The sequence below is a fragment of the Antrostomus carolinensis genome, unplaced genomic scaffold (assembly GCF_000700745.2).
Source record: "Antrostomus carolinensis isolate BGI_N321 unplaced genomic scaffold, ASM70074v2 scaffold4293, whole genome shotgun sequence".
NCBI classification, from domain to species: Eukaryota; Metazoa; Chordata; class Aves; order Caprimulgiformes; family Caprimulgidae; genus Antrostomus; species Antrostomus carolinensis.
The window spans coordinates 20,672-34,760 of NW_010304288.1; the positions used below are offsets into that span (position 1 = coordinate 20,672).

At 40.3% G+C, this 14,089-nt stretch overlaps 1 protein-coding gene across 1 annotated transcript in view; it reads right to left on the reverse strand.

Moving 5' to 3' along the window:
- Nucleotides 1-14,089, reverse strand: part of LOC104522157 (sodium- and chloride-dependent GABA transporter 3) — a 98,230-nt gene that overhangs the window by 17,170 nt on the left and 66,971 nt on the right. The window contains exon 8 of the mRNA XM_010164378.2: nt 444-547. Within this exon, the coding sequence (XP_010162680.1) occupies nt 444-547 (104 nt within the window). The remainder of the gene's footprint in view (nt 1-443; nt 548-14,089) is intronic.

Here is a 14,089-nt window from a genome sequence, read left to right on the forward strand (position 1 = left end):
AGTAAGCTATGGGCAGAAGTGACATTCAGAGCATAGACCAAAGTCAGGTGAGTTTTAATAACAATTTTTAATAGTTTGTGGGGTTTTTTTAAGTAGATATAAGTTACACAATCAAATATTGCAGACACGTGCAATTATACATGTATGAAATTCTGAATATTATACAGGCAATTGTGTCTACCTGTGTGTACTGAGTGGCTTGTGGCTGTGCAAGGGTCAGATATGATCAAAAGGGATGAAAACACCAAATTTTGGAAAAGAATTCCCCTGAACCAATTATAAGAAACATTACAGATCGCTGGTCTACAAAAGCATCTGCATGTGCTTATGATTACTCATGCAAACAGCTAAAGGAAAAGGGAAGTACTTCTGAGTGAAGCTAAGTATGTGGACACTTCCATCACTGAAACTAAATATAAAAATAAAAGTGTGAAAGATATTACCTGTAGCAGTTATTGTTATAGTTGTTGTAACTTCCCAGGGCTGTCAAGCATCCCAAGCAGATTGCATAAGAGAAAAATATCTGTGTACCGGCATCCACCCAAACCTGAAGACAAAAAGAATGGAGTAGTTAAAAAAGGCAAAGAAGCAATCACTTTTACGCATATACTGACTGCAGTTTTGCAGAGGCAACTGTGCAGGATAATAGTGTCTGACAAACCTTCTATAAGTCACAACCTTAAAAAAAATATGCTGTGAGTTAAACTCCCCTCTCCTTCCCAGTGGATAAATAAGGAGTAACTCAGCTGGTCTTTAGGTTCAACCTAATCTAAGTAGAAAAAGAGACAGAATTTCTGGAGAAGAACCTCACCTGGGAAAAATTCTTTAATGGTTTTATTAACACTATAAGGTGTTAGTAATTTCAACCTAAATAAAATCATCTGCATTTATCTCATTCTCATTTGACAATTATTTATTGAAATGTAAAAACATAGTGTGAAAAAATACTCTAAAGACAAAATATGCCATTCATAGATAATATACAAATTAAACTGCGGAAAGAGAAGAGACAATTTATCCAGGGAAAGGGGTTTTTTTAAGCAATACTTAACAGCCCCAATTAGGCACAAAAACATGGTCATTGTGGTCACCGTACAATTAACGAATAAAAGTTCTGTAGAGCTTAACAAATAAGTAGCTTTATAATATCATTATGTTTATATCCTAAAGTGATGTAAATACTAAATTCTAAATCAGAGAAAAGAAAAAAAAAAGGAAGTCTGAGCTGACCCAGTGAGATTATTCTCCTCCCAGCAATCTCAGAACATCAGTATAACATGCAATTTTTTTTACTTTAAAAATACACCAACAGAACAGTTCATTTCATTCGACTAGAGCCTGGGTGTGTTATTACTGGAGGTGAATATACTCTTTGAACTCCTGATTTTGCCATGAGAATGATGTGAAGAACCCACATCTATACAGCTGCACTATTATTTCCAATCCAATAAATTATGACTCCTGGTTTCCTGGGATAAATGAGCTCTGTAACTTTTTATTTTTTAAAAGCAGAGCAACCAAAGTGCTTTTCAGAGAAGTAACAAAACACTGACAGATAACCAGAGGCAATAGCTGTGTAGCCTTTAGCTACTCCAAGTTTGAGACAGGAAAGAGGAAATGCAGGTAATGATTTAATGACTAATAATAGCAATGCTAATAACAGTAATCAAATACTCATAAATATATGAAGAGGATGTATTTGTTTTACATCTGATCAAGTGAGATCTTGGTCTCTGCAGTTGTTGAGAGTGTTCCTGCTTAGGAATAACATTAAGATCACATTTGATTTGCATCAGTGGCTTCAATGGTCTCATTGCTGTCATACTGAATAAGATACAGCTGGTTACATCTCAAAGTTTCACCACTCGCTACGGAAAAAGCTGCCCAGAGAAAGGCTTTTGACAGACAGGCTCTTTAACAGGATCGGAAGCTCCCAAAAAGCTGTAAGTAGCATAGGTCAACTGAAAATGCACGGTCGTCTTAAGCACAAACAAAAGCTGGGAAACTGGATCAGCACATGGAGAAACTGCTGTTTCCTTCCATCTCAGTTTTTGCACAACGTATTGTTGTGCTGCGTTGCAGAGCACTTAGATGAGCAATAGCCTTTCCTGTTGGTGTACGCCAGCTCCACACAAGTCTGATTATTCCTTGGAGAGCAAGTCCTAGTGGAAATGGGGGCAAAGAAGAATTGTACTGTGAAGTGAGAACCTCTAGAGTTGCTTGAGAAGAGGAGCAGAGAGCACAACCCTCTGGAGGTCCTGTGTACCTAGTTAGAAAAACACATGAAATTCTGGCCATAAGTATTATTTCCTTCAAAGAAAACAAGCCTCCTCTAAAGACTGTGACATCTGACAGTGATTCAATGCAAAAAGTGGTAAATACTTTATGAGAAACATGTTCTGTAAGCAAATGTTCACGTCGTCTATGAAAGTTGAATCAGATTGAAGAGCCCTTTGTTTTTGTTGTACTACATGACATCAATCTAGACATTTCATCAGAACTTGCAGCTAAAGTTTAAACAGGAAGGAAGAAGTCATTTTATTTACTGAACGGAATAATAGAATCAGTGTAGCTTCTTTTGGGCTGTATACTCAGAGAACCAGTGACATTTAATTTGTGATGACCATTAATATTTCAATTTCAGGTTTCTGAAATGGCAAAATCATCTACAACTGATTAAGGAAGTGGCAAACAGGGAAATAAATTTAGAAACCACAAGTAGATTTTTGGTAGCTGGAAAAACCTGAGAGATGGACTAACTCTGTTGTATTTTGTCACAAGCCTAGATACATCAACATATTCAAGCCATGCCGTTGATATTACAGATCAGTTCTTCATATCCTTGCCCCAACAGCTAGTGACCATTTAGCATCAGACTGCAGCACTCGTTCGTGGTGGGAGAATTTGTCGAGGTGCTAACTCTTTATTAGTCTAAGACATACCCAGTCTTAGTCATTCATAAACTGTACCTCAGGAGAAGCTGTTTTCATTAAAACTTCTAGTGGGTACAGATGGGCTCTTGTAGACACCACTCACAAATCCAGGTGTCACCCATCTGGCTTACGGCAACAAAAGCATTATGAATTATTTCTGAGTGCGCTGAATTGCAGCGTCTGGCTTAGACGAGAAGAGTTGAAGCATTTTTCAAGTATATGGAATGAATGTAGCACGATTCTGCAGAACAATGAAATTCTGAAGGACAGAGACAAAGCAAGCACTGCCAGGAAGCTGCAAACCAAGGGTTCTGGAGCCAGCAGCTGGTGAAAGGCTTGGACAAAAGGCGTGCTTTTTTCTGAAACAGGACAGGGCTTGATGCGTTTCTGGCATGAGTAAATTCCAGAGGAAAGGACCCGGACCAGAGAACATCCTGTACACGCTTTATAAACTTCGTACCTAGAAGATCCTCTGGTTAGTGATAATTAAGGCAATTTACCAGTATGCATTCATAAATTTTGTGATTTAAAATGTTTTATGGTCTTCTATTAACCCCTAATTTAAAAGACAGAACTAAGTGTTTCTTCTTACTTTTTTTGTCTCATATTGAAAATGTTTCCATGCCAAAACAAGATTAAAATTAAAGCACAAAACCTTTGTTTATTATAACTTAATATTTTAAAAATCCAAATGCCAAAGGACAGACCCCTTATATGCACTGTAGTTACATTTTTGCACCCATGTTACAGCCATTTTCTAGACACACTAGACCCCGTGCTACATTAGCAACAGTGTGGCCGAGCTAGAAGAATGCAAAGGCCAGCCCAAAACACAGCAGCACAGCTCCAGCTCTGACTCCTGTACGGAAATGACGCTGGCTGGCTGGGGAGAAGGGCTGTGCAATGAGCCCATGCCATGAAGCTCTGTTCCCAAATGGAGAAGGCAACGTGAACAAGCCCCAGCTCTATGGCACCACCTGCTTTCTCCAAGTAGAAGCGAGGCACGACAGAGAGGGACTGGGAGCCTCTCCACTTCCCGTTTTCAGAGTGGGAACAGCAGAGCTCTCTGTGCCCCAATCCCCATTTGGAGGCTTTCCTACACTTCATTTTACAGCTTTCCTGATTCACATCATTAGCGCACAAGCAGTGGTCTCTGCTGGGTCCTGCTGATCACTAACTTACATTGGTTCAAACACAATTGCACAGAACAGAATAAAAAAGAACATTTCTTACAGAAAATGGAAAGCAGTTTTGCACAGTCCGGCTCCCCGAAGCAATATAGCAATACCCAGATATTAAGTCTGCCTGGGTAATCTTAATCTAACTTCCTTGTGTGCAGGTCTAGGACACAATCTTCATTTACATGACTATTCATCTTTCTGCCCAGGGAGATGAATCGAGCTGGCCCAACAGAGGATCCTGTTGTCTGCACGGTCCCTTTCCTTTTTTGTTGCCATGATTGTAGCACATGCAATGAATGAAGAAGGATAAAGAAGGAAGAAGGGGGATGTGCCGTAGTGAAGACAACAGAATACTGCTCTGGAGAATTAGATTCTTTTCATGTCTTTGCTCTAAAGTTTCTATGTGATGTTATGTTCATAAATCACTTAAACCAACCTTTTATCAAATGTTCATTAACCGGGTAGTTCTCATTTATTGGGTGTCCAAAGTGAAGTAAAAAATTACTGAGCATTCACTGTTGAATGAAAGCCATGTATGAAACAAGTAAAAAAAAAAAAATCATCTAAAAAAGCCAGGTCTACCAACTCCAAATTGAAAATCCCCAAACAACTGACAGCCTCTCATTTTAGTCTCATCATGTATCTTTTTACATCAGTAAGATGGCGTCACACCATACACTGAAAACAAAATAACAGGTATCTGAAGCACATGGGCAGAAATAAGTCCCTTTGAAAGGCTGGCCCATTTTTTGTGATGATCGAGGTCTGAGTGATATGCAGTATATTTACAGGGCCCAGCAGTAAGTGAAAAGGATAAAGCAAAATATTGCATAACTGTCCTGAAATGAGCTTACTCAATGCTGTACCTGAATAAAGCAGAGACCTTGGGGACCCTGTTACCTGTTGATGTTTATTATTTCTATAATGTGTGGAATAAAAATGAACATTGCTCACCTGCAGGGCTATCATCAGATTCCAGGTTTTTCTCTAACTTTGCACCTTCCCTGTACTTTCCATACTCTGTATAGACACAGTATGGAATTCCAGAGCATACAACTACCCAGTGTAGACAGCTGGGCAGGCAATAGCTCCACACACAGAATCACCACTGCCGTGTCTCAGTACTTACTGCTGCCTTACCAGAAATGTCCAGCATGTACCATGACATCCTCGTGGAACATGTACAGTTATGTCTTACGCGTGATTTGCGGTCAGCAGACTCACAGTGCTGGCACAGCGAGCTCCTCACTGCTCCAGAGCACAAGTCATGTGAACTCATGTCATCCCAAAAAGCTCTGCACAGAGATACTGACATACTCCCTGTGCCGTGATAGGGAAACCTCCGAGATCAGGGTCTGTGGGGATTCCTGCAGCCCCCTCTCTCAGAAGGGAGCCTTTGCCACCTCTAGTCCCTATCATTTCCATGTATCAAATAATTGGGAGAATACTGTTTACCACTTAAGGCCATACCTCATTCCAGAAGTCCTTTACTGCTCTAACAGCAAAGCAAATACTACTATGCAGCTATGATGGAATCCTCTGTGACTGCAGGAAACATCTCCCAGGACAAACTGCTTTAACTGACACTTCCAAAAGTGTTGAGAGTCATGACAAACAGCTGAATGTAACTCCAAAGGTGTAAAATCATTTCATGACTGGGAAACATAGGAAAATTAAGTAGTTATTTTCAGTCTGATCCTCCTAAAAGATAGGTAGTTTAAAAAATATAAATTTTTTTTAATATACTATATAATATATATTATGTTGTCACCTGAAAAGCTCCATTTTACACCTCAGCTAGGAAGCTACTAATGAAATTTCACCATTCTGTCTCGTTGTGCCTGTCTCTGCTTGTTAGTCTAGAGGAAAAATGCAAGATGCCCAAAATGCATGTTGAAGAGATTTTTGAGTAGAAGTGGGAGGGGTTCGTTAAAAATATGATACTTCGGAATTATGCTATGGCAGGTTGTACATTCAAATCCACAGCCAGGCATCTCACACCTCAGTGCCTGGGCCCTAAAAGAGGACAGGACCTGGTCAGCCTACACTGCCTCAAGTCTGTGGGCTGGGTAGACAAGCTCCTGGGATAAACACCAGTTTATGGTTTAATTTTTCAGTCTGTTCCTCAAATAATGGTAAAAATGGGAAAAGCAAACAAAAGAGAACTAAAGAACTAAATCACCTCATCCACTTCCTATACTTACCCCTTGTTCAAATCTCTGTCTCTAGGCTCAGTTGTGCCCGTACCTGTCCATCCTCACAAGCACCTCGCACACGGTAAGAGCAGCCTTCTAACTGTGGATTCACAGACCTACTGTGATTACAGGGTGATTTTTTTTCTCAACTTTTAAGTCAACAGATGAGAATAACTATGTAACACGAGTGCTACTGTCACTGTGGCATTAAGTAGGAAAGACCATATGTGAGCCTGAAAGATACGACGGAATTTACACCATAAAAACCCCAGAAAAGCTCTAAAGAGCAGGCAGTGTCTAGACGATGAAGTATATGCCTAATAACACACAAAGAAAAGCAGTAGGAATGAATAAAGCTGCTACAGATTGAGGTTCCCGGCTTTATACCAGACAGGGAAACAGAACTGTCAATGCCATTCCAACTGGTCAGACCTAAGATCTGACCTGCCACAGGAGAGATGTCGTGATTTCCCCCCCAGTGGTACCCCTCTCTGAACTCACAGAATCAACAAGGATGTTGAGGTAGTAGCTGTGGGTTCTTGATACTAGTCTGGACCTAGACATGGGCTTTAGGTGCCTGAGTATTACAGTTTCAGAGAGATTTGTTTATGTAAAGAAACACACACATCACTCTCTCTCTTTGCAATCTTCTAAATTAGATTTCACAGATTTCTTAATGATACCAAATCCTTGTGGATTGATGATACTGTGGTTCAGGAGACAGTTTAGAGAGTTTTCAATGTAATGGTTTATCTAGAAGTACTGCAACATCCATGTTTCTCCATACAGAACTAGAAAAACAACCAAGCACTATGAGGGTTCTTCCATTACACAAAACATATATATTGTTTATCTGTCTTTCCATGACCTTTCCCAAAGTCTACAGTTAACAGATCTGTTAGAAATGGATAAACATGTAAGGGCTGCTAATATTTGTACCCAGACACTTTAGTTTGCTTCCTTGAGTATTTCTATCAAAATCAAGGGAATTAATTTCACATGGCTGGCTGAGTACTGGCTGAAATATGCATCCCAGTGGTGTCGTTTCATAAATATGCACAATTTTTTATCATTATTAACAGTGAGATTGAACACCCACTTCAGCTGCAAAGCTCAAAGCATCCTTAACTCCAGAGTGGTTAATGACAATTCCATAATGAAGCACTCTGCCTGAGAATCTGGGAGATCTCATAGGCCAGGCAAATGCTGCACTCCCTCTTTAAAACATGATGTTCCCAATGTTGGTAGTCATTTATTTCCCATGTTGTTATCAGAGAATGAGCAATCACTTTACAGTTTTCTTTTAATTTAAATTATTCATTACTTGTTGATTAATCTCAGCAGTGTTTATATTTTAAAAAGTAGTTTGCCTTTGGTTTCAAATAAGAACTTTAAAAAGAAAGCTTTCGCTGTCAGGAGATAATAAATGAAATTTCAAGTTAAGGGCATAGAGTAGTTGCAGATTTTTGTAACAGTAATAATGCCTGAATAAAACAACCTGTTGCCAAACAGGCTTAAATAGGAGCATTACTAGAGTTTAAGTCCTACACATCATGACAAGTTTAATGTTCATGTGCCAGTGTCTCTCACAACACGTGGGGAGTGTGCAGAAAATGTCAAAAATTCATGTCAGCTACAGAACATCTACCTGTACCAGACTGCAGGGTTCAGCATTTTACAGTTGGCTTCTGAAGCACATGCTTTGCAAGTCTATGATCACAAAGCATGGTTTACCTCCAAGCCTCCTGGGAGTCTGTCAGCCTATCTGGGTACTATGTGTGCTGTAAAAGGAAGGGAAATTCAGTGAATGGAGGAGGACACAAGGAGAGGACTAAACCAAGATCAGAAAAAAATTCAAACAAAATCCATATGCAGTGTAGAAAAAGGAAAAGATGGACAACAGAGACTGAAAACCAGTTATGGAACTCACACGGGTGGCGAGGATAAAGATCTTAGCTTCGTCTGTCAGGGAGAAGTACTGTACATTCATTCATTATCATACAGGCTTAGACATGACAGGACTGTAAAAAACTATAAAAATGTTAGGTCTTAATACTGAAGTAGCACCTGCACTTAAAGAGTACAGACATGAGGGATTTAACAATACATTTAATTATGAGCACTTATAGAAGCTTTTGGAGATCAAACCATCTCAAAATAATCTGCCAGCCATGGCCCTAACAGGCTTCCTGTCATCCTGCCACCTGAATTAGGTAAGTGTTCAAGGGACTGCCTTTGCAATGCCAACTACAGCTCCACGCACTGCTACAACAGGTCTACAACAGGTCTAACAATTTCTCACATAAAACTGTAGAAAAACCCAAAATATATGCTGAGCAAAATATTCTGAAATAAAAAATGCAGTGTCTAATGACTTCGGGGAAAAAAAACAAAGTCCCTGTTTCACCAGAGAATCACAGACAGGCCTGGGTTGGTAAGGACCTTAAAGATCATCTAGTTCCAACCCCCCTGCCATCAGCAGGGACACCTTCCACTAGACCAGGTTGCTCAAAGCCTCATCCAGCCTGGCCGAGAACACTTCCAGGGAGGAGCAGCCACAACTTCCTTGGGCAACCTGGGCCAGCGTCTCAACACCCTCACAGTGAAGAATTTCTTCCTAATATCTAATCTAAATCTCCCCTCTTCCAGTTTAAAGCTATTTCCCCTTGTTCTATCACTACCTGCCCTTGTAAAAAGTCCCTCCCCAGCTTTTTTGTAGCCCCTTCAGGAACTGGAAGCCGCCAGAAGGTCTCCCTGGAGCCTTCTCTTCTCCAGGCTGAACAGCCCCAACTCTCTCGGCCTGTCCTTTCATCTCAGATAGTCTGGGTCTTTCTTTTCTCTCAGTTCATCTCATTTAAAGACTGTTTCCAGTTACTAGCTGACGGATCTGACTGAATAGGAGCTGAAACTGAAAACCAAGCTGACCTTTCTTCTGTAACCCCACAGAGAATCCACAGGTGCTCGTGCTCTGAGCCTACACATACCATTCAGAGGACAATCAGATAGATGGACAGATGCCACTAAGATATTCTGACCTTATTTCAAGGTCAGACTGAAACCTTTATTTCCTGTCATAATTAATAGGCCTTCATTTTACGTTGACACCAATAAAAAAAGCTGTGATTGTAGATATGAAACAAATGTGAATAACAGTTCTACTAAACTAAACAAACCACGTTGATATGAAATGGTATGTTTTTCCTGGAGAAATACTTGCTAAAGCACAGATCCTGCACGTGCAGAGGCTCCTGACTGTAACTGCTCTGGTGTAGCAAGCACCAGGACTCCAGGGCCACTGGACTCTGCTACTCAAAATAATATTTTGATATTAACAAAATAGAGAGCACATTCTCTCTACTGCCACAGGAAAGTACCACACAGCATAGTTTCCTAGGCAGTGAGATTTACCATTTTTTTATTTAGAAGAGTATTTTTTCCAGTCTTAGATCCTATGTCTCTTAAGTAAATGACAATATTATCACTAAAATCAACTTCAGAAGTCATTAGGAAACTAAGAATTATTCCACTGATTGAAGTGTGCCTACACAGTGTAGGGTAATGTGCAACTATAAAAATTGTTCCCAGAATATTTCTTAAATTGCTGTTTATTACATTCCTCTGCTACAAGCTACATTTTATGTACAGATGAATGTATCTTCTAAGAAAAATGATAAAATAGGCAGTAGTGGAGGACTGAGCATTTACCTCTGATCTTACTCTGATTAAAATCATTTTTTCCAGCTTCCTCATTATGAAAATCATTCAACTACATCACAAACTGTTCTGTTTGGCATGGTGCAGCACGGTCAGCGATTGCAGGAGAGAGCAGCAGGATGATAAGGAGGTTGCTGTATGAAGGCTGGATCCATCTACACTGGAAGGAAAGCAACGGGTGTATGTGTGGGGCTGGGCATTGTTTTCTTGTGTTTTTTAACACTTCCTATATTCCTCATATGCTAACCAGGATGAAGAACGTTATACATCCACATGACACGCCACCAGAACAGAGAGACAGATTCATTGTGGGTTTTTTCAGTTTCAGTGCAGAATGCTTTGTCAAATGGATGGAGAAGAGGTGGAAGCACCTTCGTGGAGACCACACTGAGCAGGAACAGGCTGTAGCTTTACATCACGTTATAACTCTGGACAATTCACTGCCATCAACTGAAATCTCTGTTTCAGGCAAGGCATGAAAAAGAATATTAACCAGTTTTCATTTATTCTCTAGTCACTCTCTCATAATCAACTGAATTTTTTTCTTCAATAGCAGCTAACACAAAAATCAGCTGAATGTCTGTGCTATGCAACTGCCCAAAATACATATTTCAATTCAAAGTACTCTTCTCAAAAACAACCCAAACACTTAGAAGATGCAGACATTCAAAGTGAATAAATCCATTCCTTGCATGCGTTCTGCTCTTTTCCTGACTACCAGTACACTGATAATGTATCTTATTCCTATGAACCCTGCAGAGAAAATCAAACAGGGAAGAATAAATTTTAATTATTTTAATTTTCTCACATAATTAACACAATTATTGTAACTGCATAGTTTCTCATGTTTGACTCCAAAATGGCAAAAAGAGATTGATTTTCTTATCTTGGTATAAGTTTAGTTTTTAAAAAAACCCTCTACAAACCTTTTCAACAGTTAACCAAAAAAAGACACATTTATTTAGAAATCAGACAAAAAGATATTTCGCAAAATTAAACTAGTTAATCCCAGGGGTCACAATGAAAAGCCTTTTGCCGACTAGGAAATCTTGGAACAACCAGGGAGCAAACCAGACTGTTGCAATGCGATTTTAAAGTCACTTTTCTGAGCAGAACAGGACTCTAACTAAGGTTAAAGCTTCTGAGAACTTATATGACAACCTTAACGATAACCAACCTGAAAGTCTCACCTGCCTCACCACATACACTTGCAATACTAGTTCAGCTTACTTCCAATATACTGATATTTGATTAAATAAACTCCTTCAAAAGAAAACTTTCAATGTCTAAATTTAGCAAATCTGCGTTTATTGAACCTAAGGTAGAACTGTGATGTAAAAAATAAGGATATAAATTAAAGACTATTCACTGAAAACGTGTCTGTCCCCAGGCTACTTGAAGTGGTGACTGTTTGTTCAGAGTCATCGATGTAAAAGAGAGGTTCTGCATGATGTTTGGCAAGTGAAACACAACTCCTCTAGGCTTATCCAGATGGCAAGAATAATACTAAAATATCCCTCAGTTATCTCCACGCAGCCTCAGTCTACTCCAAGGAATCGTGGCTGAGGGCAAAGCTGGGGTCCCTGTGGTCAGAAAAGTAAAGTAAAAAAACCTGCTGGATCCAAGCAGGCTGGCACCAACTGTGTTACCTAAAATAAATAAGCTCTTTAGCCCCTGCCTCCTGTCCCCAAATGCCTTCTTGGGGGAAAAGAAAAAATAAAAAGAGAAAAAAGAGGAAAAAGGAAAATAAAAATTATTTTGTTACTCTCTCAACTCAATGGGAAATGTTATTAAATGAGAAACTAAACCAAAACAAAATATGAAGAAGCAGCAAAAAAAAAAAAAAAAATTGTTGAGTTTTGGATACAGGACTTAGTTTGTTTTTGAAGTTTACTACCCAGGGGTTTTTAAACAACAGAGCTTCTGAAAGCAGAGCTTTCATTAGAGCAGGAAAACACAACTTAAACGGTCAGGCAGAAAATGGCTGAATTAAGCTCTTTTTTCCCTCTCTTTAATGGTAGTGATTCTCAAAAGATTCAAAGTAGGTTAGGCGAATAATAAAACAGCTATATTTCTAGTGTCTACCTGACAACAGCTTTTGTCGAAGTGAATAATTACATGAAAATCACTTCCTTTCCACCTCTCTTTGGGATTTCTGTGGGTTGCTAGGCAGGCTCTCTCCTACCTTCTGCTAATGTTACTTACAGACGGGATGAATGCGGTATATTCATCAGGAGAATGGGGAGCTGAGGGGGAGAAGGACCTAAATACTTGAAGTTTTGTTTATTCATTGCTGCCTTTGGAGACCAACACTATAGCTCAGATTACTTTACACATATTTAAATGCTAATTTTCCAAGGCAGAACCGTTAGCCAAGTACCACCCTGATAAAATGGAACAGGACCTTCCTCAATACAGGAGCCACACTAGTAGTATGTTTCTGTGTTGCCCGCCAATGTTGAAAGTCAGGTGCTGGAGCAAAGTGTACTGAGAGGTTCCTTCAAGGGCTTAAAAGAATTCTTTCACTCACTCTGGCTGCTTTTCATGACTGAAATAATGTTTGTTATGAGACTGGTTTACTTTCCTGAACTCCTTAACCCAAAACTTAGGAGATAGCTTGATTGCCTTGGCGTGATTCCAAAACTAGCAGCCACAAAGTACTGTGGCACTTCCCTGCTTGCCCGATCGTGAGTGCACTCAGGCTGGGGTGTATGGTCATTAAAAAAGACAGAAGCATTATCCCCAAATCGCTCTTCTCTGCAGAGTGCTACCTGAGATAACTAGGGTCTTGAGCGCTCATTTCGACGGCAGATATGCATGCGTGGCTGTGGAAGCGCCGTGAACCAAGTGCAAGGCTCTGTGGGTGTTTAAAAAGTGTCTTTGATTTCCAAACTCTGATTTCAGTCTTCTGAGCCTGCAATTCACCTTGATTATGGACTTGTCAGCTGACATCCCCAAAGTTACCTCATGCAGCACGGTACAACAGGAGACAGGAAAGAGACCAGAGGCTTTGGATTCACTTCCCAGTCAGCACATTCTGACAGCAGGATTCAAATACACCAACTAGCACCCCAATTAAGAGAAATCCCAACCGGGCAAGAATTAAGGTGCTAAACATATTGCATTTTGTGTCATTATTTTACTAGTTTCTTACCAATTGTCTCCTTAGCTTGGCTAATCGCTGATGACAGCCAGCTGCACACCCCATGTGCCCCACACATTACACAGCTTTGCTTCCAAATTTGTCATTACAGAAACAACAGACGGCAACAACTCCCAGCTGTAAATCTGTTACTCCATTAAACTGCAGTACAGTGAACTAGTTTATTAAAAGAGCAATCTTGTCCTCCTACTTCTCCACCCTCTGAAAGGTACAAGGCTCAGATGCATTTAATGCTGGGAAGCTTGTTTGTCTGCTTCCATTTCTATATTACAGACTCACAGATTGGTCTGGGTTGGAAGGGACCTTAAAGCTCACCCAGTTCCAACCCCAATGCCAGCAGCAGGGACACCTTCCACTAGACCAGGTTGCTCAAAGCCTCATCCAGCCTGGCCTTCAACACTTCCAGGGAGGAGCAGCCACAGCTTCTCTGGGCAACCTGGGCCAGTGTCTCACCACCCTCACAGTGAAGAATTTCTTCCTCATATCTCATCTCAATCTCCCCTCTTCCAGTTGAAAGCCATTTTATATCCACTTCTAATTGGCATCTCAGACCGCAAGAAGGCTCTGAATTCCAGGACCCTGAATCTCAGGTGACTTCAGTTTTCCACAGTGGTAGACCTAAAAGCCTGCATGACATTGTCACCACAATGACACCTTGCAGACTTAGAAGAATGCCTAGGCTACTACAGGAGAGGCACGCTCCAGCCTCTGAGTTGTCCCCATGTCTTTACATCCCCAACTTCACTTAGAAACAGCAATGCCTAAGGGCAATTTTGCCTACAAGGGATATCAAAGGAGACTATTATGGCCATGCAAGCACCCCTTCAGGTTACCATGGTTCATAGACTGTCTGTCACAAAGTTCCATCACAAAGAACAACTGGAGGCGTGTAAAATAGCATTG